Consider the following 27070-nt stretch of genomic DNA (forward strand, 5'->3'; position numbering starts at 1 on the left):
AATAATTTATCAATTTTAAATATATATTTTTATTTTCCTTCTACTCCTTATTTTCTACTCCCACATTTTTAACGAAATGTACCATGCAAGAGACAAGATCAAAAGAATCCTACTATGAAATTCCACTACCTACGAAAAGGGTTCCATGTCATTTGTCCACGTACTTTTAGATTTATAAAAATATAATTAATTTATAATTATAATTTTTAAAAATAAAATAAAATAGTAGTAAATAGATTGGGAAAGGCAGATTGAGGAAGCAAGTTTTGGAGGTGACGTGGCAACATGCCAATAGTTGAATAGACACCAGTCACTTGCTGAGATCAACATTGGGACAGGCACAATATCAAAATTCAAGACCCCTTAAAATGAAGGCGGTGTTTCGAAACGTCTTTTCTGCGGTATCTCGTTCTTTAAACCCTAACCCTCACTCTTCATTTTTCCTTCCCACCCTGCGCACATTCTCATCCATCATTCTTCCTCCCTCTCCCTTTCCATTCAGAAACAACGCGTTTCGTTTGCTCTCTGCTACTTCTCACTCTTCTTCGATGGCGGAAGACGGGACCTCTTCTTCTGTGGAGAAGCAGTTCGAGAGCTTCAGGTGTCAGCTGGAAGAGTCCGGAGGCCTACGCGAACGGGTGCGAGCCATTGCGATGGAGATCGAGTCCGCCACTAGGCTCATGCATGCGAACCTTCTTCTCGTTCACCAGTCTCGCTCTGTTCCAGGTACTGCAAATTGTACTTCGACTGCGTTTGAATTTCGTCTTGTTTCTGAAAATTTTGAGAAGGAAGGAGGGAGAGTGCCGAGAAATGGTTAAATTTATTCATTCTTTGCGCCTTTATTTTCTTAATTGTTCTGGTGAACCAGCCTGTTCCTTAATTTCCTTCAATTTATTCATAGAAGCAGACCGGGGGAAAACAGAAGCTGTCGAATTGTATAGGTGTGAAATCACAATAAAATTAATCCAACCGTAGCGCATTCTGGAAATGTTACTCAAGTTTTGGCTTGGTCCTTGAAGTCCACTAACATGAGAATGTAAGAGTTTATTTTATAGTGAAGTTGGGAACTGTTATCCGTTTTCAAAAACGAAATAAAAACTGAAAATGACTAGGGAAATTTGATTATGACGATTTTTAACTATCTTAAGAAAACATTTCTTGGAGATGAATCATTTTTGGAGCGTTGCCTTTTCATCAATGTGCAAAGGCATTAACAATTTTGAAACAGTGATTTTGGGAAGCAATTTTAGCTTGAAAAGTGTTTTTGGAAAAAAAAAAAAAAAATGAGGTGTTGGGTAAAATTTAGGAAATACTTTTAAAAATCTGAAAAATAACTTATATTGTTGGAAAATCACTTATAGTGTTTTATGGAGAAATACTTGATTGGCGATTCTCCTAAAAACACTTAAAAAAAACACTTTCACTAAAAACATTTCAAGTAAAAACATTACCAAACACGCTCAATGTCTTGTTTTTGAAAAAGTTTCTAAGTACACCATTTTCATTTCTGCAATCAAACAGACTTTAAGACATCTAAAACTATGTCTTTTAGGTTGTTTTTGTTTTTTGAGGAAATAACGGACTCATCTCTAATAAGCTGAATGTGTTATTAACGTTAGTTGAGTGGAGGTTTTGTTTTATTGGATCCCAAATGATGTAACATTTATGATTCAAAATTTTGGTTTATTGTCATGTCTTCTTCTTCTTCTAATTAGTTGAATGGAGAATTGCTATGTTTTCTGTTGGTTATTTTTGGAAGCACTTTTGCAAATCTATTTTAAGATATTTTTTTTTCCTTTTACTTCTTGTTTCCTTTAGGCTTCATTTGGATTGTGGAAAATGCTAGGGAAAGAAATTTTTCTTCGTCTTCTTCTAAGTTCTTTTAGGCTTCATTTGGATCATGGAAAATACCAAGGGAAGAAATTCTTCTTCTTTTTTAAGTTCATTTAGGCTTTGTGTAGAAAATGCTAAAGAAAGAAAATCTCTTCTTCTTCTTAAAAGGTTCCTTTAGGCTTCATTTGTATCATGGAAAATACTATGGAAAGAAAAAAACTAGTATAGAATTCAAGGTTTCTTGTTTGGTTTAATATGACAAAAATTATTTAGAAACTTTTGCATTTTCAAGTTCTTCATTGTTTATATAGAAGAAAAAAGAAAAGTAAATTTGGAGAATCATGTAAGAGAAAATTATAAAGTTTAAACCTTATTTTTGTTTTCCTTCACTCTTTTCTTCCCTTCCTTTTTCTTTTCTTCATTCTCCCTTCTATTATCCCTCAAACTTTTCAAAATCCAAATGAAACCTGAGGCCTTGTTTGGTTCTCAAAAAATTTAAGGGAAAGAAGATTGAGAGGAAAAATATGAAGGAAGAGAAAGGTAAAGAGAGATTATAAATTTTTTCTCATTTGATTGTCCATGTAAAAGTTGAGAGAAGCAAATTAAATTCTTGAGGAATGTATTTTTTATGAACTTTCTCCTCCTTTTTTTAAGGAAAATTGAGGAGGAAATTTTTTTAGATTTTCCCTCCTCTCTTCTTTAGTATTATAAGAAAATTATTTTCCTTGACATTTTTGCTTTTCATTTTCCTAGTCCTTTTCATGGGCAAAACATAGCCTTAGGGTTTCTTAAATTTGAAATAACTCATTTCAATTAAACCAAGTTGGAGTATCACACAGCTGAATGAAAGCTTGAGTTTTGCTACCTCCCAGGTGCTGAAAAAATTAAGGTTTAAAGTGTTGATTTTTTTGCCCTTATGAAAAATACAGTGACCAAACGAAGCATTTCTGAAAATGAGTGGCATGTGTTTATTTAAGGAAACAACCTCAAACTATAGTAGAAAGTAATTTATAATTTTCTTCTTTTTATCTGTTTTGGTAGAGGTTTTAGAGAAGGCTAGCAGTCAGATTGCTGTGCTGAAGAAACTTTACAACCAACTTGGTGTGGTTCTTCAGGAATGCCCTGGGCAGTATTACAGGTGAGGACTGTTGTAGTAATAATAATAATATGTTATTGTTATTATTATTTTTATTGTTATTTTTGTTAAGTTGTATATGGTTTTATTAGTTTCTTATAAAAGAACTGATATCCTTGTGCTTGTAGTTATCATAATAATAATATGTTATTGTTATTATTATTTTTATTGTTATTTTTGTTAAGTTGTATATGGTTTTATTAGTTTCTTATAAAAGAACTGATATCCTTGTGCTTGTATTTAGGTATCATGGTGAGTGGAGGAGTGAGACACAGACAGCAGTCTCATTGCTCACGTTTATGCATTGGTTAGAAACAGGAAATCTTCTTATGCATACTGAAGCCGAGCAGAAACTTGGCTGTAAGTTTAAACACTATGTTGCACTTTGCTTGCCATCACAAGTTGTCAGTCTGATAGTATAGTGTTTTTTTTTTTTTCCTTTTTTGTTTTTTAAACTCTTTTCTTTAGTGTTCGTTTATTTTCTTCTTTTTCTTTCTGTTTCCTTCTTTATCAGCTTGGTAGTTTGACTATTAAAATTTGCATAAATTTGTTCAGCTAAAATCCAAGGTTGTTCTCTCATAGGGTGAAGACATTCCCTGTTTTTTCCCCATAAATAGATGGTTGAAATATGTCTTGTCTTACTTTCATTTATTCTTTTATATGTTGGTGCCTTGGTGGTGGTGGCAATCTTGTCACAATGTTCCTCTACTTGGCTAGATTAGTAAGGACAAACTTGAAATAACATTCTGCAGTCAATTACTAATTCAAATTATATAACCATCCATAATGTTTCCAATTATCGATCCTTCGCTTAATATTTAGTTCAAAAGTCCCATAGTTATATTTTCATTTTTCTAATCTTGTTTGGTGATCTATGCAGTGAATGCTTCAGATTTTGGTCTGGATATTGAAGACTATTTAATTGGTGAGTTGTCAGTTTGAAATCTACAGTTTCTTGTCTTTCTTTCTTTTCTGCTTTTTTTTAAATGTATACCAGAAGTTTGAAATCTGCATTTGCTTTTAGAGATTGTTAACATGGTGCTCAATTCATGACTTTCCTTACTAGTGATTTGCAGGTGCCTTGGCTTTTGGTTTTGTGTGTAGTGTTGCTCTAATAGTTTCATCATCAAATGTGTTATAATGCTTACAGAAGATCACACAAGATACTGTTATTGATGGTGCATAGTTTAAGTTAAACATGCCCCTAAACTGTTGTCTATTAATGAAGTCACTTTGCCCTATCAAATAGAGAGATATATATTGTGAAGCAATATCATTCATTGATGAGATTGTTTCACAGGCTATAGGTCAGGTCTGCCTTTATACATTTTTCCTTCTCTTGGTAGGTGTGGGCTTGATTACAAACCAATGCAGGTATAATTCAACATAATGTCCTATAAAGGATTCAATGTAGGCACTGATAGGGGCAAAGACCAGGCAGACTTAATGAGAAATAATTTATTATACCTTCAATCCTAACCATCAGCACCACTCCAACCTACCCAAGAAGGGTTCTCTCAATCCCTTGCCCCAACCATTTCCCCAACCTACCCAACAGAAAGAAAGAAAAAAAGGAAGAAAGAAAGAACTTGCACACATGAAAAAGTTTTGAAAAAAATAGAGTTATAAATATTTCCTAGATAATCTCTGCTCCCAAAATGAAAGAATAAAAAGCTTCAAATCAACACCCCTGAAATAACCCTGCCAGCGGAGCATGCCAATCAAAATAAGGAGGACCAGAGCCAATGGAAAGAATAGAATGCCATTTCATCTAGCGAAGCTAAATTAATTTGATATTTGGTTTTCTCCTTGAGATTTCTTTTGCAGCAAGTATTAATCTTAAGACTCTTATTTGGCTAGTTCCCCATGACTGATTCAACTTGTAGCCTAGCCTTGTTTTTAAATAGTGTTGTCATCTTTAAAAGCAAGGCACTGAAAAGTTGATAAAGCTAGTTCTATCATTGTAACGTGGTAGGGCTGGTGAACATGAGGTGATCCTTTGATTATGGCTTTTTTGTTTCAACAGAATTACCCTAAGAATTCATGCCACTCCAGTGGTCCAGAGTGGTGTCTTAACAAACTTACACATGATATATTTTTAGAAAAAGCCAAAGCATGGCAATATTTTTTAAACATTCATTCTTTGGATCGGCTAACAACTCCTCCTTACCATATAAATCCTGTTGGTCGGTGTTGGGGATTTATGTTCATTGAGGTCTGGTCAAGTTTATTAGGAATTCCAAACTTGGCTCAGGTTTGGGTTTAGTTCTGCTATGATCTTGCTCCATTAATTTACACTGGTTTGTTTCGTTTTGTTTTGAGTCGATGTAGTGTTAGTGTTTTCTGCCTTTTAACTAGTTTTATCATTATTGCTAATTTCCTGCCCTGAAACTCTGTTAGTATCTTCTTTTATTTTTCGATATGCTGATGTGGAATCTTATTATATTACGCAGGAGTTTGTTTCATGTCCAATGAATTGGTAAGAACTATTTGCAGTCTTACAGAAACTGCACACACATTAGTGTTTTTCCATAAATTTGATCCCTTCCCTTTTCAATCAAGATACAATGATTGGAATAAGCTTACACCACAATAATATATGTTTTCCATGCACTGCAATGGACCCATTCATGATGATGATGGTTTTGTTAAAATATTTAATATATGGAACACAAGCAATTCAATTTCCATGGAAGTCCAAGGTGCCCTATAATAACTTCATTCGGATGCAGTATTGGAAGTGGCATGTACTGTGCAATGGAAACGTTTAGTTGTAAGAAGAATTTAGCTGTTAAGTTTAGATCAAAATTTTGCTTTAAATCGGTAGTTAATTGGGCTATGTGAATCTGCAGCCAAGGTATGTGGTGAACCAAGTGACAGCTGGTGACTATGATTGCCCAAGAAAGGTGTTGAAGTTCTTAACAGATCTCCATGCAGCTTTCCGCATGCTTAATCTCCGGAATGATTTTTTACGGAAGAAGTTTGATGGTACAGAATTTACTTTGATCTTATTCCACTTTTACTAATATTGGACCAAATGTATATTAGATTCTTTCTCTCATTGTATGAAAAACTTTATTTTGTGCCAGGAATGAAGTATGACCTTAGAAGAGTTGAAGAAGTTTACTATGATGTTAAGATCCGAGGCTTGGCTGACAAAGCTGAAGAAGCTTCCTATGATATTAAGATCGGGGGTCCGGATGATCATGGGGATCCCGCAGGAGATGAAGGAACCCATAAACAATCGTAGGGTAGGAAAGTGGTGACTATATCTTGGGTCAGTAATTTCGACAAAGGATTAAAAAAACCTAGGGTTGACGTTTTGGTAGCAATTCCTTCTTGATGGGATAGAGCTAGAATTTTGCTGGGTAAGTATTAACAAAGGGAAAAAGGTTTTGATGAAATGGTGAATGTTTGAATTATATTTAAACTCTCTTGCTGTGTGCAGAGTGTTGGAGAAGGTATCAAAACAAGGACCTTTTAAATTGAAAAAAATGAAATGAACTTGTTATCATCAGTTTCAAACTCTGCAAGGTTCAGGCCGATTTTCCCAATCACAATGCGTTACACCACCCTATTAGGCTACTGGTGCATTATTTATTTAAACCTTTCGTTAGACACCGAACAAGTAGGCCCTACCAAAATCGTTCATTCATTGATTATGCTCTATCTATGCCGATATATAAGGACACAGCCTCCCTAATTCCCTAGTTCAATAGTTGGTTATTTTGCCAATGTCCTTGCCTTTAACAAAAACCTGTACTATTATTCTCTGCCAACAATTTTCGAAAGCTAGAGATACTCGGCCAAAAACACTCCAGTCTATACCCGCTGTTGAATTCCAATATGATGATATACAGAATGACTGGTACGAGTTTAAGGGTAGTAGGCACATCAGTTTTTCAATGGCTAAGGCGGTAAATCCCATGGACTACATTAACGTTGGAGGCAGTAAACAAGGGGGAACGGCAAGGCATTTCTAATGATGCAATTAGTAGAGATGTTTGAAACCGTCCAAACCTCACGCTCCCCTTACTTGAGGTATCAGCACTCCGGGGGTTTGACTCAAGGAGTCAAGGGGACGCATACGCAAAAATAAATGCTACCTAAATGAAGGGCAGTTGGACGAAGGGCAGTTGGATGAAGCGCAGGAATGTTTTGTTGAAAGAAAATGTTTATATTATATAGGTTTTTCGGTCCTACTTAATTTTTGTTGTTAGAATTAATTTTATAAAGTGAGGATGAAGTTGTTTGTTTATTTATTGGGCCATCCAAGTTCCAACCAAGGAAAAGATAAGGGGAGTACGGCGTTAAGTTTTAATCCCAGGTACAATTCACCTACATGCTTGCCATAGCGCCCATAACGCCGTCACTGTCTACCACAAATTGAAACGCTCACTGTTCTCCACGTGTCACCGCACCGGATTTCAAAATTAAATTAACCTACAGCTTTGAAAAATATTTCGATTCCATCGAATGCAAGTGAAAAATAAAAAAGCATTCCTCCCCTCGCTATCTATACTCTCTCACACACACACACACTCCCACCCCTCTCTCTCTATCCTTTCTATTTCGTGTCGCTTTTTGGCGGTTTTAGGCTTTTCGGTTTCGAACATTCGCTCGAATTTCTCTGACAAATCTTTTTCTCTCTCTACTTTCTCTCTCTATAAAAATCCAGATCTTGTATTCGCTCACTCTCATTAGGTTTTCTGACCCTAGGGTTCAGTAGATCGGACTGTTTTCAGCTACTCGGGGTGTCCGTACCGATGAACGAGGTGAGTTCATTTATTTATTATTTTACACTGTTTGGTTGCTGAGAAAACCGGGGAAAAAGCAAAGAAAATTTTGGGCTTTGTTTGTTGTTTGTTGTTTGTTGTTTTTGTTTTTAATTAAATGTTGTTTGGTTTGAAAATCAAATTGTTCTATTAGGTTTGTTTGAGTGGAGGTATTTGTTTCTTAGGGTCGCAGGTGATCGAGAATCTGGGAATGAAAACCCTAGTTTCTTTTATTTTCTGACACTTTGATAGCAATCAACCAGTGTAGTTTTTTCTTCAAAAAAAATGAATTTGGTTTTTGATTGTCATTTTTTTTTTCCTGTGTGCTTGGTTCTAGTTTTCCTAATTTGAATGTTTGTTTGTCTATCTGTTGTTTGGTTTGCTTGAATTTTTTTGGGTTGGAACCACATGGGTAATACCATTCTGCATAATTTAGGTTTTCTTGGTTGTTTTGGGCATGCATGAACGAGTTCACTGAATGTATGTGTTTGTTCTAATCATAGGAATTTGTGTATAGCTTTTGGGCAAACTTCGTTTAGGCTATTCTTGTGGAAAGAGAACTTGTTAACACATTATTTGGTTTCCAATTAGGATTTGTTTTACTCCTCTATTAAAGGGAAATGGTCCCTTTTACATTTGCACAACTACTTCTTTGTTATAAATGAATGCGAGTCATATATTATTTGGATTGGTTTTAATTCACATTTGTATCTTCAATATCTTGCTAGTGTTTTCCAGATGGGTGGGTCAGGCCTCTACCCTTTTTTTCCCTTAATTTCTTTGTATATATAAGTAGGTTTATGTGGTCAATATTTCTAGGTGCTTTCAAATTTTTCTTTATTTGTCATTTCATTTTCTAGCTGACTGGGATGATGCATTGAAGTGAAATATAGAGATTTATGGTTATGTTCCCTCAAGCATATTAGGATAAAGGTGATGTATTTGTTAAGAATTTAGTTTCTATGAGTAGACACCATTCACTAAGATTCTCTTACCATATAAAAGTTTAGAAGGAATGTTTGTTATAAGTACAAAATTGTGCTTCGCAATCTCTAATGGTATTCTATTTGCTTGTTCTTATCATTATTTTTAAACATGGTACAGTACAAGTTAGTTTTTTGGGGATTTATGCTCATATATATGTACACACATACATACATACATATATATACCCTGTAGGCTTTTTCCTTCATAATAAACTGTGCTGGTTTAAGATCATCTTTTTATTTCCATGTGATAAAAATGTATTATGTAAACTTCTTCCAACAGATGATTGCAAATTCACACTTTCTGATATGTGGTGTTTCTGAATGTTCTAACATTTGCATGGTTGCTAACACACTTCTATTTATTTTCAAAATGTCTGGATGCACAGGCAATCTATGGCTTTTTTTTTTTTTTTTTCTTTCTGTTGAACCTTTTTTTAAATTAATTTTTTTTTTTCTTTTGTTTTATGCTTTTAGGTGCATTTTTTTTTTCCAAAAAAGTATCATCCTAAGGTTCTTTCACCTGCATAGAAAATTTCCAAACAAATATAGAATTATTTGTTTGATTAGACAATTCACATGCACACATTCATATAGTTGTGTTGCTTTGTCCACATTCTGTGCAGTTGCCTTGTCAGCATTAAAAGTCTTTGTCTATACATCATATTTTTCTTTTCTTTTTGGTCAGCATGATGATCTACCCTGTTCTGACTGAAATTGTGGCTGTTAATATGTTGCTGATGATGAGGAGAGCCAGCATAGCTGGTTTGCTTGAGTATATTGTGATGATGATTATAGAATGACTTCAATTTTTTTATGAATTCACCTTTTCATTCTAATGTTAGGAAACAGTATGAAGGTACCAACCCAAGTTGAAAAGCATAACTGGACATGGTACAAGAAGCACCTTCTCTTAAGAAGTATGTGAACATGAAATGCCAAAGGGTGAGTATTTTCTTTACTGGGAATTTTTTCTGCCATTGCATGTTATGATTTTATGTATTCAAATGCTTAGATAATATAGTTATGCTGTGGGCATGACTTTGCCTATTCTTCCTATATCATAACTTGCAGATCAAGTGCATGTAATCTATTTTTCTTCCTTTGAATTTGTCTTGGGTAGACTCAACAGTTTCAGATCATAGAATGCATTGTATGGCTGAATTATAGCTGAATCATGAGCAAAGTAATTTGTTTGATTCAACTCAACTATGTTCTTTTCCCTTGTAAAAAAAATTTTGATTGTTCCCTTTCTTACAAAGAAATCATGATCTTGCTCCCAACCATTTTAAAACTCTTTTCTTAAGTGGTCTCGAAACCAATTTTTAGGTGAGAGCATCATTGTCAAAGTGCTTTTCCTCTACCATAATCTTATTTTTCAATTGTTTCATTTGGTTTTCCAAAGGTGCAATATGTCTCTCTCCCCCACAATAAGTCTCAATATTTATGGATGCAGATAATCACTGTATTATACATTACTGTTCTTTGTTAATTGGTATTTATAGATATCTGTGATATGTGCCTTTGAATGATAACTTTAAGGTATTCTTTGTTACTTGAGTTGACATTCAAGTGTTACTTCTTAATTAATAAGTGCATAAGACTATAAATGTGAATGGGACCTTGCCAATGCAAAAATACATGTGCATACCTCTTGGTTTGGCCGATACTCTAAATCATGAAGAGAAAAAAAAACAATATATATTGTTGGTTATGATGAACCTCAAGTAATGGATGTTTAGGATCACACAATGAATCTTTCTATTCAAGATGGATTTCTGATTTTGTTGTGTGTGGTGCACTATATATAAATCAAAGCTGACCTCAAGTTTGGAGAGAGAAGGGTTGTGCTAGGTAAAACTTATAATCTCACCTTATGAATACTAATTCTTATGGTGCAAAAAGTAACAATGGTATCATTTGTGAGCAGTATAAAACACTAGTTCATGCCTGTGAGGTCTTGTTCAGGCAGCAAGGGGTTGTGATGGAGTTGTGGGAAATTCCAGCATGGAGTTCCTGTAGGGACAAAAAAAAAAAGAAGGGCTTCTTGTATAGAAAACTAAAAAATAAAAAACTAGTTCATTCAGTCACTTTTTTCCCCTTTACTGATAAGTGTTGCACTTTATATCCAACAACTTTGGAATAAATGTCTAGTTATAATGGAAAGATGATTTATTTGAAGAGGTGCATGCAATATGACATCTTTATCATTGATGTACTTAAAAAAGTGTTGTGGATATGATTGGAGCTCTTTTTTATGATAGAGTAGGAGCCTGTTCTTTGGGACTTCTACTGAAGCCTTTGTCCTTTTTCATTGTGCACTATGCCAAGCTGTTCCTCAAGCTGGATCTCTTGGAATGTGCTTTTAATTTTTTACATGTGTACTTGCCTGAACTTCTGTGTTGTGGTATTGTTTCTTTTGTTTTTTCCTTAGGTTAACGAAGATGAATCTTTTGTTCCTGCTTTGGAAGATGAAGCAATTGAAGTTGAGCATTTACTTGCTGAACCTAAAAATGATAATGTCTCTGTGGATGGTGTTTTGTCTCTAAAGAAGTGCTTGGACATTGAAGATATTCCTGGCAGATTTGAGTGTGGCCTAGAAAGCCATAGTGGTAATGGACTATTACTTCTTTTCTGTTTTTGTCCATGATTCTACTGGTAGATCATGTATTTTCTAAGCTCTGGTATTGAGGGAAAAACGGAGATAGATAACCTCTTTATCTGATTGATCAATCTATAATTGGCACAATTTTGACAGGCTTCCTTCCACCTCTTCCTTTGATGCCCAAAGTAAGAATTGTTCAAGTCTCAGCCAACCATGCTTGGCTGGAAAAAGAAAACCAGAAGATAAATAAAGCACGCACACACACACACACACACGTGCATGCACGCACACCATCTGACAGGGACATGTATCCTAGTATTTTTCTGGAAGATTACCATTAGTCTCAGAAACATGATGCCCTGTTGGAATAGGTTTCCTACTGAGGAATATGCCTCAGTTTTTTCATTCACTTGTAATATGGTTAGAACTTGTATTATCTTTTATAGTTTTAAAGCATTTTTGTGTTGCTGCCTTCAACTTTGTTCTGTAGTTGCATATCTTATTTTTCTATATAATAGCAGAAGTTGTTTTGTTTTTACTTTAATGCTTCTTGCTTACCAGAATCTTTCTATCTTAAGATGTGCTGGTTAGAGGAGTTTTGACATTTTTAAAAATGTAGTTGTTATAGATACCTAAGTCAATGCAATGTACATTAAGTGACTTGATAAAGAAAACTACTTTTAGGTGTTGAATTTTTTTGTTGGGCACAACTGTTACCCTTTTCATGTTCCTCCTTTCTTTTTCGTTTTTAATCTGATTCCTTTCAATAACAATTTTATTGAAAAAAAAAGGTGAACCTTGTGGTTTTTGCTTGGTTGTGTTTTCTTTAGTCAAATTAGCCAATCTAATTTGGTGCATTTCTTGTGCTTGTTAAGGTGGGATGGATTCAAATACTACTCGGGAAGGGGAAGATGAGCTAAAACTTGGAGTATGTATATTTTTTGTTGCACAGATATCTCCATGTCTCTTCAATGTTGCTCTTTTGATTAATTAAAAAAGTTTCATCATGTAAAGGGGATCTATATGAATTCTTTTATTCTAACTGATACAATTGCAATTTATTAGAAGACTAGATATGCTTAAAATTTGAATTCCTTAAACTAATTAAAATGATATTTGTCGATCAAAGAATCCCCCAAGGCTGTAGCTCAATGGAAGTGACCTATGGCAATAACCTAGAGGCCTCCTCAGTGTTTACAAGGGTAAAGTTAGAGGGGCAGACCCATATCACTCAGGGTTTGCTTCACTCATATCTAGGATAAATGCCTTTCTGTCATTCCCCATCATAGAAAGAGAGGGAAAAAAATCTGTCAATCAAAAATAGGGAGAAAATTTTCTCATTTGTTAATTTTTGCACCAAGTGTTGATTTACAAATGGATGAGAGTTTTTTCTGTGTAACTTAGGGGCATGTTGGACATAATGGTCTGTAGAAAATTTTCTTTATTCAATTTAATACTGCATTCATTCTGCAATTTACAATGGAGTATTTTTCTGTGTAACATAGTGACATGTTGGGCATAATGCTCTATAGAAAATTTTCATTATTCAACTTTAAACTGCATTTATGCTGCATTTATTTCTTACCAATTTAGTTTATTTTTATTTTTATGTTATTGTCATTTCTTGTGTTGCATATTTTTACATCACACTTGATTGTTCAGCAATTCTAGCTAGGATGTTAATTGATTATGCTTTCATTTCATTCACACCCACACACACATACACGATTGATCTCTAAGCTTATGTTGGATGTGATGCTGTATATACAATTTTCATTATTCAATTTAGTACTGCATTTTCTGCTTTACTGTTTTGTCTGTTTAAGTTTTTTTTGTAGTAATTGTCTCTTAATGGTTTGCCTATTTTTATATTGTACTTGATTTTTGAGTCACAAGACTAATCTCTAAGCTATGAAACAAACTCCATGGCTATAGGATGGGGCATTATGTAAGTTACTTGAGTCGAGGAATTCCCATGGGAGTTCTTGAAGGGTTTTTTCAATTTGTTGTTTTTCATATAATTATATTATTGCCTATAAAAAAATGTTATTATATTATTATTCTTGTTATTGTTACTATTATATGTCCTTCTGTGTGTTGGGGTTGGTTTTTGTTTTGATACTAACCCTTTTAAGTGGGGTCTGACTCTTTTCAGGTTTGAGAATATGTGGCTGCTCCACCCTAATTTTAAGGAAAGTTTTAGGCTTTGGTGGCAGGAGTGTTAGGTTGGTGGTTAGGAAGGTCATCGATTTATGATGAAACTAAAGTTTGTTAAATCTAAATTTAAATACTGGAACAAAGAGTTGTTCAAAGATTTAAAAGAGAAGAAGAATAATATTCATTCAAACATTGTTTGGATTGACTCATTGGAACAAGAAGGAAATTTGACTTCTGATCTCTCAACATTGGGAGCCTTAAGGAAGTAAGATCTAAAGGAAGTTTTGTTGAAGGAAGAGGTTCATGGGAGGCAAAAATCCTGCTAAATGGATAAAAGAAGGAGATTGCAATTTAAAGCTCTTTCATAGAGTGGCCGATGGAAGGCAAAATAGGAAATTCATAAAGTCCTTCGTGTTTGAGAGGGGAGTAACTCTGAGCAACATTGAAAATATTTAAGAGAGAGTGAATTTTTTTGGAAAGCTCTACTCTAAACCCTTAGGTGTTTCTTGGAGGATGGAAGGTTTAGAGTGGTTCCCCATCACTAGAGAGAGTTCTACTTGGCTAGACCATCCATTTATTGAAGAAGAGGTATGTCTTGCTGTTTTCCAACTAAATAAGGACAAGGCCCTTTGCCTTGATGGTTTTACTATTGCAGTGTATAAAGAGCGTTGGGATGTGATGAAAGAGGCTTTTATGATGGTGTTTTTAGAGTTCCACAGTAATGGGGTAATAAATCAAATTACTTATGCCACTTTCATTGCTCTTATGCCAAAAAAAGTCAAAACACTCAAAATCTCAGATTTCTAGCCTATTAACTTGGTTACAAGTTTATATAAGATTATAACTAAGGTCTTATCAAGGCGCTTACGTAGAGTTCTCCATGAAACTATCCATATATCTCATCCTTCGTTTTTCTTCACTTTAATTAGTACATCTTTTGTTTTTGAACTAAAAAAAAAAAGAAACTAACCATATATCTTCAGGAGCCTTTGTTGAGGGAAGACAAATTGTAGATATTGTTTTGATAGCTAATGAAGTGATGGATGAGAAAAGAAGGTTAGAGAGGAAGGGGTGGTCTTCAAAATTGATTTTGAAAAGGCCTATGACCATGTGGATTGAAGTTTTTTGTATCATGTGCTAGAAAGGAAAGGTTTCAACACAAAATGGATGTCCTAGATAAGGGGTTACTTTTCTTCAACAAGTTTTGTAGTCTTGGTTAATAGAAATGCCGAAGGTTGTGTTAAGGCCACTAGAGGTTTGAGACAAGGAGACCCTCTATCACTTTTTCTTTTTACCATTGTAGTGGATGTTCTAAGTAGGATGATGATCAGAGTAGAGCAAATCGGCCTAGTTGAGGGTTTCATAGTCCATAGGGGTAGGACTAAAGTATCTTTTTTTACAATTTGCAAATGACACCATTTTTTTCTCTAAAGCCACTTTGGAAATTCTACAAAACCTTAAGTTAATCCTTTTGGTTTTTAGGTAGGTTTTTTTTTTTTTTTTGATAGGTAAATAAAGCAAATATATTAAAAGTGCTTGAAAAGGGTGTACAAAGTACACACATAGTATACAAGTAGCAATTGAATACAAGCAAAAGTAAAGAAAGACAACAAACCAATACTCGAAACAAAAGACTTCACCCTACAACCCCAAAAAACCCTAGACTTTACAAACACTTGGGTGAGTAACAAATTGAAGGAACCTAATACTACCTCATCCACTCTTTGGAAAGCGGAACACCTAAACCCTAGGCCATCCAACAACAACCCCAAAAACACAACCTACAAGGTCACTTGCAAACCAACTCCCACCCATTGCTTCGTTCTCTCTTTTTTTGTTTGACTTGCTATAATTGACCGAGCATTCCAAATTTTGAAGCTCCCTAACCAAGTGGGGTGTGGAAGGGGGCCTCCTCTTTGCAACTTGAGCTCTGCACTGCTTTTTGGTTTCCATCTTTCTGAGTAGGGATGCAATTTCCTTCTCATTCCCATCCATTTACATACCCATAAACTTGCTAAATGAGATGAATTTCTGGTAAGATAGATTAGAGAGGCTCTTTTCTTCTGAAGCCCTCTCCTCACCACTCGCCTCTAGGGTTGTAATCTTGGCAACCTTGGGATTATTCTCTAAGGCTTCCACAACCAAGCCCTCGTCAGAAATTATACATAGGGGCCTGTAAACATTGCCCTTGTCCTCAGCTAAGAGGCCCACATCTTGCTCCCTCCATGGAATCAAACTATCGATCCTCCTTGAAGAAACATCCTCTTCTATGGACATGGAAGAAGTTGAAGAAGAGGACCCTCCCCCCAAAGGACAAACTGGAAATGAAAGATTATTGGAGACACCTTCCACTGGAAATCTTGTCGCTTCCTCCATGAGGGCTTCGTCAGTAAGCAGCAGATGGCAAGCCGATGACAGAGGAGTTGGGGCTGCCCTTTTGCCATCATTGAGACCACCTTCTGCAACGCTGCAAGCTAAGGGATCCCTTTCCCCCTTTAAAAAGCCCTCGCTGCTCAGAACCTGTTGGCCCAAACATACCTGGCCCACTTCTTCTAAAAACTTAACCACTGGGTCACCACTCCATTGGGCCTCCAAGCTGCAACTGCCCAAAGGAAGACGGGCTTCACCCAAAGTGACAAGGCCCAAGTTTTCTCTTCCACTAAAAGCCTTGAGTGGAGCCCAGTCTTCACTTGGCCCCCCCCTCTCTGGCAGACACTGGGATTGGGCTGCATTTAAGTCAACCCTTGGAGAAAGACCCAAGGCCAGATGGGCCTCTAAAACACTAGGCCCAAGGACTTCTAAATCTCCCTTAAGTGAGCAGACTTGGCCCAAGTGGTGTATCTCACATCCATCCATGACATGGGTTCCCTTACTCAAAAACTCTCTCCTCCAGTCCCCATCACTAGTCCTTTCACCTTCATCAGTCCCCCTGTCACCACCCCCTTTTCTGACAGCTTAACAGCAGCTTTTGCAAGTCTACAATCTGCTCCCTCACCTATTGTATTCCTCATTCCACCAGGAAACAACACGCCACCACCTGCAGCCTGCACCACAGTTGACTCCACCCCCACTGCCTCAGCGGCACGTTAAACAACTCCATCTCCCCTGACCTTCTGAATTATGCCTCCATGGTTGCTGCAGTTCGGAATAACAAGTTGTAAAGAAAAACTGGAAGAGCCCACTACCACCTATAGTGAGCTAGGCAAAGCTTGTTCACCCGAATTCACCTGGATCCTAGCCCACTCCAACTGTGCCATGAAAGCGGTGTGTTCATCCACGGCCACAAAACCTCCACAATAGTCCCCAATCCTTTTGAACACCTCTCGACTCCAGAGGTGCAGCGGGAGTCCCACACCCACACTTCCTTTGGTGCCACACCCTTATTAAAACACCCTACTTCGGGACTCCACCTTTCCAGATGCAAGACAAACTCCTTAAGTCTCCTTGAGCCTCTTACTAGCACCCTCAGCTTCGGAACTATCCTTAAAAGTCAAACAAAAATAGAGCAGCACCAAGAGCTGAGAGCTTCAATCCCCTTTTCAGAGACCAAAGCTGAATCGCCCACCTTCTCACTACATTCAACTATGGCAATGAGTCAGAAGCATTCACAAAACTCCCAACCAAACAGCTCCTCAGCTGGTCCACTCTACTTTGGATTTCCTTCAAACCTAGTTGCACCCAGGCTGATTCTCCTACCAGGCCCAGATTCTTCTTGGATCCAAAAAGGATCCTTTTTCTATAACCACCAACGACTCTTGCAACTCCTCAGCTGAGGAGGCACCTTTCCTAGACTCAGCCTTAGGAGCTACCCCAAGGAGGTGAAGCTTCTCCGCCAAAACTGTCCATCCCTTAAGAAAGCCTTTCCCTTCTGGGAAGATCAGAGAGAACCTCTTAGCTTCCTTGGCAACAACTGAACAGAATAAGAATCTCCCCACTCCATTTGCACACAGCTCCAAACTAAACCTCCTCCCACCATCCTCCCAACCTTTACTCCACCTCAACACTCCTCCTCTGCAGCAGGCTTCCACCCCTTCTATTCTTAATCATTTCTGTGGCTGTGCTGTTCCTTGTTTCTTTTTCCCCATCCTGTCCATGTCTCTTTAGTTGGTGGGTCTTGGGTTTTGTCTTGTTTTGTGGGCTGGCATAAAAGTTCCATTGTAAGGGGCATACGAAGTTGTGGCAGCTGGATTCTTCATGCTTTGCTTTGGCGCATTTGGATAGATCAAAGTTAAAACTATTTTGATGGTTCAGAGCATTCTGAATAGGTTTAAAATATATGATTCTTAAATCTTGGTTTGCTTGGTCGAGGAGTCCACCAGGGGGTGTGAATATATGTTATTTAGATTTCATCGATAGTTATGGTAGGTGTTAAGCTGATTGATCTTGTGCTTGTTATATTTGTTTCTATTGAGTTTAGTGCCTTTTGATGTTAGCACCCTTTTTGGCCTGGGGTTAGCCGCCTTTTTTGCTTGGTGTCTTTTGTATGTATGCATGCATGTACTAGTTTGCCTTTTGAAAAGAAAGTTGTGGAGTTGCTTTACATAAACCAATCTGCTAAAATGGACTTGTTAATCTTTGTTTGGGTATGTTGAGCATAAATCATGTTCTGAACATTCTTTTGCTTTCTGCTTAAATTAGAGCTTTTCCAAAATATTTTAGACTTGCACATCTTTATTTTGCCTCTGTTGCTCACTTGGTGTGCAGTACCTCAGGCTATACTAAACTTTAGGATGATACTTTACATGCTCATATTATTTTTAGTATCTGTTATTCATTTATAATGAGATTCCGTTTGTAGGTTTTTGATGGAATGCTGCATGAAGTTGCAGAAGTTGGGGATCTTCATGCAACAAATAGTCTATCTGGTGCTTGTGAAGATTATCTTTTGGGTAAACTTTCTGATTATCTTATGTGATTTTTCAGCTCCATTACTACAATAAAATTGCAAGCTGATGCTAACATTTTCCCCACATTTTTATGAGTACAGATATTGAATTTGCTGAAACAGTTTCAGAACTGGACAATGGTCCTTGTGCAGGATCACACCTGGGGAACTCAAGTTCTGAGAGTCATTCTCCAGGATTTAGCGGTAGTGATAATGGTGCTGTTGGGATATCAGAATCATCAACAGGAACCATTCCAGTGCCTGAATGTGGGAATAATCTTGACAAGATGACCATTTGTACTTTACATGGCACTTCTAGAAGCAAATGTGAGTGTAAAATGCTTGTTGAGGGCAAGATGGAGCTGCAAGGCTCTGCTTTTAATTTACAGAATCCTGATGGAGTGGATAATGTTTCAAACTTGGTGAGTGGTATACCTTTGGTTGAGAATCGAAAGGACGTGACTTTCACAAATTTGCAATATAACAAGGCTAGTTCAATAGGCCAAGGTATGAAAAAGGAGAGTTTTGCTGGCCGGAAGGGATCAAGAAAGAGATCTGTTGAAGCAAGTGACGTTGGGATGCTTCTTTCGGAGAAGAGGATGCGAAGACCCACTCGGAGGTATATTGAAGAATTTTCAGATCTGAAGTCAAAATCTAACAGGGGTAGGCCAAAAAATTCCACTACTACTACAAAGAATAAGCTTCTAGGGAACAGGCATCGCAGTGAGACTCATCATAAGGGATTTAGTGCAGCACCATTGGTTCCTAGTGGGTCTTATGGTAGATCTAGTGATCAGACACCATTTGAAGTTGGGGTGCAGAAAGGATGTCTAAAGAAGTATGCATCTATCTCGGTAAGGAAAATCTTCATCTGCTATATCTTCTATAGTAGCCTATTGATGTGGAGAGTTTTAGGCTAGAAAAAGAGTTCTATGTTTGTATTAACTAAACGAATGGTTAAGAAAAAGTCTTCATAAATACAAAAGCACTATCTATTGAAATACTGAAAATGGCATAAACCAACTTCATGCACTGTACGTTCCTGAACAGGACCTTGACTCCGATGAGGAATCTTCCCCAGCTGAGTCTGAAGATGACTGTATGACAATAAAGAGACCTGAAACTAGCGGTGATCGAAGGAAGCATCAAAGGCTATGGACTCTTTCCGAGGTGATGAAGTTGGTCGATGGTGTTTCTCACTATGGAGTTGGAAGATGGACTGATATAAAGAGACTTCTTTTCTCATCATCTGCTTACCGGACACCTGTGGATTTGAGGGTACTCCATACTGCATTCAATTAAATGATTTTCTTTGTTCTTGAACCTGAAATTTGTTTACTACTTGGGAACTCTACAGGACAAATGGCGGAATCTTCTAAGAGCTAGCTGTGCCCAATTACAGAGCAAGAGAGAGGTCAGTCACCCACCCTGCTTCCTCTATCTCTATGTGTAGGGTATATCTGGTTCCACTGGTTTGAAAATTTGTTTTATCATAGTTAAATACGAACTCTGAACTATGCTGATGCTTGTTATTAATATCCTACATATTAATGTTTTTTACTTTTTAATTATGCAAATATGAAAGACACCTGCATATGCATCTCAATGCTTTGCACTAGCTATGAAGATTAGAAATTTCATTAGTCCAAACATCATTCATTGTCATTTATATTACATGGACATGTCAAAATATTTTGAGGTTTAGACATGACATGAAATAGGGCATGGTATGTTTGACCTAAATGTGCTCTTTAGGAAGTGCTTGTGATGTGTTGGCATTTGTGTATAAATGCCATACGATGTGCTCTACCTTACTATCATGGATGGAACCTGCATTTGCATCTCAATGCTTTTCACTAGCTATGAAGATTAGAAATTTCAGTAGTCCAATCATCATTCACTGTAATCTATGTTACATTGACACTTCAAAATATTTTGAGGTTCTGGTATGACATGAAATAGGTCTGGATGTTTGTCCTAAATGTGCTCTTTAAGATGTGCCTATGATGTGTTGGCATGCTCATAGTTTTAAAAGGTTCAAGGCGTACCAAGGCGCAAAGGAGCCTGAGGCGCAAGACACACCTAAGGCGCGGGCTTTAGTGAAGTGAGGCGCATCCTAATTTATATATATTTTTCCTCTATTTTTCTCCTATTTTTCCTCCTCTTCTTCGTCTTCTTCACTTCTCCACTACACGACTGAGGCTAGGGCAAACTTTGGAAGAGTTGTCCGGTTGAAAACAACCAGAAAAGGGGGTTGCAAGGGAAAACAAGGCCAAAACGACGTCGTTTTGACTCTTTTAAAACAGGTCCAAAACGACGTTGTTTTGGACGCTGCTCTTTTAAAAGAACAGGGATCAAACGACGTCGTTTTGGTCTTAAAAGAGAAAAAAAGAAATTAGGGCTTCTCTTTGCCCTTTGCAACCCGACGCTGGAGAAGAAGAGAAGGAGAAGAAGAAGAAGGAGGTAAGGGATCGAGGCGCACTTGTGGATCACGTCGCGCCTAAGCGGCGCCTTCGTGAAGGGGCGTCGCTTGCCTTCAGGCGAGGCATCGGAGGGTGGCGTCACGCCGCCCGGAGCCTAAGGCGCGCCTTTCACAACTATGGGCATGCTTTGGCATTTGTTTATAAATGCCATATGATATGCTCTACCTTACCATCATGGATGGTTTCTTTACATTGACCAATGTCCAAGTGTGAAGCAAAAGTAATCAACTTTATATGAAGAAAAAGTTAACATTTAACCATCCTTGCTATCATGGATGGATTAGCTTTGATTTGGCAAAAAATAAGGGATCTCTTACTGTGAACAATGAGTCTCTTAGAAGGTAAGTATTGGTTCTTTGTAGAGTCGAAGTCCTTCGAGATATTGACTGAGATTGTGAAAGGCAAGGTGCTGCACAGAGAGAGGTATTGGTGGTTTGGATTAGGTTCAGAGCCAAAAGTTTGGCTTTGTGTTGGAAGGGGTCGAGTCTTGTTGCAAATCCGAAAAAAAGAGTAGTTTCAGAAAGTTTTGGTTGGAAGGGGAAAGAAGTTTTTTGTTGAAGCTCAGGAGGAACCCAGCGGGTAACTTCCTCTATTGCTCAGTTCGTTCTGCAGAGGGAAGATGTTTTTCGCTAGTGTTCCCTGAAGGTAAAGGCCTGATAAGGGGTTGGTTGTTGCTTGCTAGTAAGCTTAGAAGCCTTGGTGTACCCACAGACTCTCTTTCTGTAGTTCCTAAGGATGCTAACCCGGTTCAATGAGTTTCAGATAAAGGTTATGTTGGAAGGATTTCGTTTGCTGATGCAGTTAGAAACGACAAGAAGGGTGTGGCTGAGGTTGTTTGGGTCTAAGTTGGAGGGATTGATGTGTTCAACAAAGTGAAAGACTTGAGGTTTTGCCTAGTGGGCAGATGGGGTGATGGCAAGCTCCCTTCTCTTCCTTAAGATTGTTGGCCAAGTCTTACTAGCATGTGAAGGGGGAACTTCATCTTGCGTTTTGAGTGGTCCCCTAATCCTCTTTGAGTTTGAGGTGCCTTTTGAGGTGGAGAGGATTTTAGAGAAAGGCGTGGCTGGTACATGGGGAAAAAAATTTGGCTTTTTGAATGGTCTCTTGAGGTAGGATGCTTAAAAGAAGAGGAATAGACGGATGAAGTTTGGGTAAGAATCTTGGGGCTACCCTTTTTTTGTGGGACGGTGACTTTTTTAAGCAGGTTGGGGATGTCTGTGGTGGGTTTGTAATGGTGGATGAATGCTCCTCCAATGGTCGCAAGCTACAGTGGGCGAGAATCTTGGTGAGATCAAAAGATTTCTTCCCAAGTAGCGTACGGGTTGTGGCGGGCGATTTGTGTTTTTCCATTCCTTTATGGTGGGAACTTTATCCTAGGGTGGCGGTGGTGCAGAGCAGAAGATTAGAACAACAAAAGGTAGGAGATGAAGTGGGTGCTGCCTCACGCATGATGGTGAGAGTGGGTTGGGAGTCTCACTCGTTGGAAAGTGGGGAAGGATGTGTGTCACCCTCCCATGGGGCTGGGAGCACTGGTGATGTGAGACAACCCACTTTTTCTTAGTCGTTGCAGAAAGTTGGTGCAGTTGGGTCTGCTTATGAAGAAGCAGGCTCGGATTGGCCCGGTAGCAAGGTGGAGGAGTGGCCCAAACTCTTGGAGACCCATGCTGGGCGAAGTGGGCTGGGCCTTGACGAGATGGGTTGGGCGAATAAAAAAGGGATGCTGGGCATTGATGAAGTGTGCAGGGCTTTAAACAAAGGGGATTTGGGTCAGCCCAGCAGTGAAGTGGGCTTTAAATGCGGAACTACCCCTAGCTCCTCTAGGGCTCGTTTTGGTTCACAAGGGGAGAGAGATCTCTTTCCTCATTTTGGTGATTCCTCTCACAGCAACGCAGTGAATGAAGATGAAGTCTGTGCGCTGTCAGAGGAGAGAGACCTAGTTACAGCTTGCATAGTCATTGTAGATGAAGCGTTAATGGAATAAGCCTCACGATTTCGAGGTCCGTTCGTTCCCTCTTCTACTTTTCTTGGGCGGGTTAAACTCTCATCTTCTTCTACTCCTCTATCTCTTGCCTCACTCTGGTTGGATGAAGCCTGTTCCATGGGAGGATAAGAGTGGGACTCCTTTGAGACTGATAATGGAGCCCAGGCCTTTGAGTGTCTTGAAGATAGGTAGAGCGACATTAAAGGAGGTGGATTTCAGCACAAGGAGCGGTCCGTGGAGCTGGATTTGGCTGTCTGACTAGGGGGACCCTCTTGAGGAATCCTTTGGCAAGTTGCTGGCCTTTAATAGGTTTGTGGGAATGCCAATTGAAGGTTTTGAAAATGAATTTTAGCCCTTTGGTGAAGGATGGAGTCCAAGGAGGGCAGAAGCTCTCAACAGGGAAAAAAGAAAGCTTCAACCTCAGGGTCTAGATTTGAGAGAGAATTACACAATCTTCGGTGTTCCATCAATTATGACTCAAATTCAGGGACTGGAAAAAGGGGTGAGAGTTCTTCGGGGAATTTTGCGAATTATGGGGATCCTTGGTGCATTGGTGGGGATTTCAATGTGGTTAGATTCCCCATAGAAAGGAGAAATAGCTCAAGAATCTCTTTTGCAATGAGGTGTTTTTTGGAGGTCATTGAAGAGCTCCTATTGAGGACTCATCCCTTGCTCGGGGGTGTTTCACCTAGTGTGGTGGCTTGAACAACAGTTACTCGTCTAGGCTAGATCGTTTCTTAGTCTCAGAAGAGTGGAAAGGTCACTTTAGTGGTCTTTCTCAAAAGTTGTTGCTGAGGCCTCCTTCCGATCATGCCCCCATTCTTCTAGATGAAGGGGGATCAGGAGTGGTAAATCCCCCTTTCGTTTTAAGAACATGTGGTTGAGAGTGGAAGGGTTCAAAGATCTGGTGAGGAGATGGTGGACAGGCTACACTTTTAGTGGCTTATTTAGCCACATCTTAGCCTACAAGCTAAAGGTGTTGAAGCAGGATCTCAAAACCTCGAACAGAGAGGTGATTGGGAATATTTTCTCTAACAAAGAGGCTGCCTTTTTTCAGATTGGTTATTGGGATGCTAAAGAAAGTGATTTGAGACTATCCCTTGAAGATGCGGAGGCTAGAAGAACAACTGTGGACGATTTTAGTAAGTGGACAAGTATAGAAGAGATTTCATGGAGGTAGAAGTCACAGCAGCTGTGGTTGAAAGGAGGTGATAAAAATTCTCGGTTTTTCCACAAGATGGCTAATGCTCGGAGGAGGATGACTTGGCTAATGTGTTAGGGTGCAAAGTGGGCTCTTTACATTCTACTTATTTGGGTCTTTCACGGGGGGCCCCTTTCAAGTTTGTTCATGCTTGGGGTGCAGTGGAGGAAAGATTTCAAAGAAGACTTGCTTTGTGGAAGAGGTAGTACTTGTCAAAAGGAAGGAAACTGACTTTATTAAAGAACATTTTATCTAGCCTGCTTATCTATTTCATGTTTTTATTTGTGATCCCCGGTAAGGTGAGTCTTAAATTAGAGAAGATTCAAAGGGACTTCTAATGGGGGCGAGGAGAGCTCCAAAGAAGGCCTAATCTTGTAAGATGGTCTATTGTTGGCTTGGAAAAAAAGGAAGAGGGCTTGGGAGTAAGGAGCTTAATCTCTTCTAAATAAGGCTCTTCTCGGGAAGTGGTATTGAAGATTTGCTTCTGAGAATGATTCCTTTTGGAAATAGGTTGTAGGAAAAGCATGGGGAGGAAAAGGGAGGATGGTGTTCTAGAATTTCAACAAAAGGCGATGGAGTGAGTCTTTGGAAGGTGATTCGTTGTGGGTGGACGGGGATCTATGACAGGATTGGCTTTAGAGTGGGAGATGGCAAGAGGGTGAAGTTTTGAAAAGATAGGTGGTGTGGGGAGGAACCTTTAGCTGTGACATTCCCAAAGCTGTTTTCAATTGTGACTAATAAAGCAGCTTGGGTAGATCAATTGTGGGAGTAGAATGAGGAGACGGGTCCAGTGTTCTCTAGATAGATAAATGATTGGGAGTTAGGTGAGGTGGAAGGTTTGGTTAGAAGGTTGCAAGGGCACATGGTCAGTGGAGGATGCTATAGTTTGGCAATGGCGAAAAGGGGGAAGCTTTTCTGGCAAATCTTACTACTCCTTAGCTGGTTGTTATATGAAGGGTTTCCCCACAAGCTTGGTGTGGAATCCTTGGGTGTCAATGAAAGTCAATTTCTTTGCTTGGGAAGCTTTTTGGGAAAAAATTCTAACTCTAGATCACCTAAAAAGGAGGGGTTGGAGCCTTTCAAATAGATGTTATTTGTGTAAGGGTAATCAGCAAACCATATTCTGATTCATTGTCCTAAAGCAAGCATGTCATGGCACCTTATTTTGCATTTATTTGATGTTTAGTGGGTGATGCCGTTCTCAATCAACGATGCCCTCATCAGTTGGTGGGGGGCTGGGAAGAAGAGGAAGAAGGCTTGGAAAGCTGCGCCTTTGTGTCTATTTTGGACTTTATGGAAGGAGAGAAATCGAAGAGCTTTTGAAGATTTTGAACTTATAGATCATGTGATTTTACACTCCTTTATGTACATGTTTTTGGAGCAGGTTAGGGTACATATAGAGTCTAATTCTTTGTCGGTTTTAGTTTTCATAGATTGGTTGGGTTGTAAGTGAAGCGAGGGTGTTGGTTTTTGTCTATTCCCTATTTTTTTTTGGGCCTTGTATACATCGTGTATACTTTAGGCACTTTTTGGATGGATTTCTTTAAATTGACAAATGTCTGAGAGTGAAGCAAAACTGATCAACTTCATATGTAGAAAAATTGACAATTAACCATCCTTACCATCATGGACGGTTTTCTTCACATTGACAAATGTCCAAGTGTGAAGCAAAGCTGATCAACTTTATATGAAGAAAAATTAGCAATTAACCATTGACCTGCACTAATAAGTAGAAAATTTGCAGGTTCATCTACATTTGGTAGTGAGTTAGGCAACCCTTCCACATTTGGTCATTGGTTAGGTGCTCCAAAAATTTGGTTGCATCTGGCAATGTAATCTGTACATGTTGATTATGGAGATGTAGATATTAAAGACCCAGCTTATTGTATGCATTCCGTAGCATGACTACATTTAAATCTGTAACATGGATTAATATACTTAATATCTTTTTGCACCCTTAATATCAGTGTAAAATGTCAAAAATTTATTTTATTGGAGTTGTTTCTTGCCATTTTTTTTGGGAGGATAAATTTACGTTGTTGACTTGCATGATTTGAAATTTTATATATATTAGAATCTAAATATGTGTTTATATGTTGGCGCATCCAACTGAATTGCCAAAATATAATTAAAAATAAAATTTGTAGGTCAAGATTGGCCAGCAAATTGTTATTTGGCAAAGAAGTGGTTATGGTATAGAATTAGAATAATTGAAGTTTGAAAAATGGTTGATGCAGGTAGAGCAAAAAAGGAAGCATGCCATGCGGCCCTTACCACAGACTCTGCTACACCGTGTTAGCGAACTGGCAATTATTCATCCATACCCAAAGGGGAGCAACTCCAAGCTTCCACATGTTGGCCATGTTACTTCTGCCATGCTTCCGACTACAAGTAAAGATGCTCCTTCCAGCCTGGGTAGGAGACTGGTACCTCGGAAAAACTGTACTTGATAGCTGAGCCCTTCATGGCAGCTGCAGCAAAGCAATAGGCGATAAAATTTACTTAAAATTTGTTGTAAAACAACAAACTTTTTGTTAGCTTCGACATGCACATGTGCATCATATTTTCGGATTTTAGAATACAATGGATGAAGAATGTCGTGTATGTTGCCTAAGTTAAATCTAAAATTTCAATGTTACAAGTCAGGAAGGTAGCTAGCTGAGTGAGTTATTTCATTTTTTATTTTTATTTTTTATTTTACAATTTCCCTGTGAGGAAGTTTAGGGTTCTTTTTCTTTCCCCTTGAAAGGTGAGATGATGTCCACTGTGGTGGCAGCTAATGACTTCCCGTGCAGGTAAATTTGTTTTTCGATTAGTGAGCTGATTGCCCTTTTTGTTGGATGTTATTGTATCTCCTTTTCAATCATGAGCATGCATCTTTTTATGGATAGGTTATGTTTTTTTTTTTATAATCTTTTTTCGGGGGGAGAGGATATTGATGTTGGAGTGTGTTTGCCTCCTTCCATTGATGAGCATACATCTGATATTAAAACAGGCATGGTGCTCGCACGCAAGTGAAACTTTGAACG

The 27070-nt window shown here is 38.2% G+C and overlaps 2 protein-coding genes across 4 annotated transcripts; both read left to right on the forward strand.

Annotated features, from left to right (window-relative positions):
- The first annotated feature begins 343 nt into the window (after window positions 1–343).
- LOC117920564 (translin) lies at window positions 344–6455 on the forward strand. Of its 2 annotated transcripts, none has more exons than XM_034838175.1 (7): window positions 344–726; window positions 2875–2971; window positions 3213–3328; window positions 3849–3893; window positions 5422–5447; window positions 5821–5956; window positions 6058–6455. In XM_034838175.1, the coding sequence occupies exons 1-7, from the start codon at window positions 369–371 to the stop codon at window positions 6216–6218; spliced, it is 939 nt and encodes a 312-aa protein (XP_034694066.1). In that variant the 5' UTR covers window positions 344–368; the 3' UTR covers window positions 6219–6455. The 2 variants fall into 2 exon arrangements, with proteins under 2 accessions (XP_034694066.1, XP_034694067.1); XM_034838176.1 differs by having other exon boundaries at window positions 2884–2971.
- A 1075-nt stretch (window positions 6456–7530) lies between these two features.
- On the forward strand, window positions 7531–26853 carry LOC117920563. 2 transcript variants are annotated; one of them, XM_034838174.1, is made up of 9 exons: window positions 7531–7743; window positions 9582–9674; window positions 11164–11341; window positions 12210–12262; window positions 18290–18380; window positions 18479–19230; window positions 19427–19654; window positions 19734–19790; window positions 26279–26853. In XM_034838174.1, exons 2-9 carry the CDS (start codon window positions 9621–9623, stop codon window positions 26489–26491), a joined length of 1626 nt encoding a protein of 541 aa, XP_034694065.1. In that variant the 5' UTR covers window positions 7531–7743; window positions 9582–9620; the 3' UTR covers window positions 26492–26853. The 2 variants fall into 2 exon arrangements, with proteins under 2 accessions (XP_034694065.1, XP_034694064.1); XM_034838173.1 differs by having other exon boundaries at window positions 7532–7743; window positions 9575–9674.
- Window positions 26854–27070: the final 217 nt, after the last annotated feature.

This window comes from Vitis riparia, chromosome 8 (genome assembly GCF_004353265.1).
Source record: "Vitis riparia cultivar Riparia Gloire de Montpellier isolate 1030 chromosome 8, EGFV_Vit.rip_1.0, whole genome shotgun sequence".
Taxonomy (NCBI): Eukaryota; Viridiplantae; Streptophyta; class Magnoliopsida; order Vitales; family Vitaceae; genus Vitis; species Vitis riparia.

Bases quoted from the DNA above. Each gene is read 5' to 3' on its own strand.
- LOC117920563 (XM_034838174.1), top strand. From the start codon at position 9,621: ATGGTACAAGAAGCACCTTCTCTTAAGAAGTATGTGAACATGAAATGC. The intron at 18,381-18,478 runs GTAAACTTTCTG...TTATGAGTACAG, and splicing joins TTGTGAAGATTATCTTTTGG to ATATTGAATTTGCTGAAACA. The intron at 19,791-26,278 runs GTCAGTCACCCA...TGGTTGATGCAG, and splicing joins AATTACAGAGCAAGAGAGAG to GTAGAGCAAAAAAGGAAGCA.
- LOC117920564 (XM_034838175.1), top strand. From the start codon at position 369: ATGAAGGCGGTGTTTCGAAACGTCTTTTCTGCGGTATCTCGTTCTTTA. The intron at 727-2,874 runs GTACTGCAAATT...CTGTTTTGGTAG, and splicing joins CCAGTCTCGCTCTGTTCCAG to AGGTTTTAGAGAAGGCTAGC. The intron at 3,329-3,848 runs GTAAGTTTAAAC...TGATCTATGCAG, and splicing joins AGCCGAGCAGAAACTTGGCT to TGAATGCTTCAGATTTTGGT.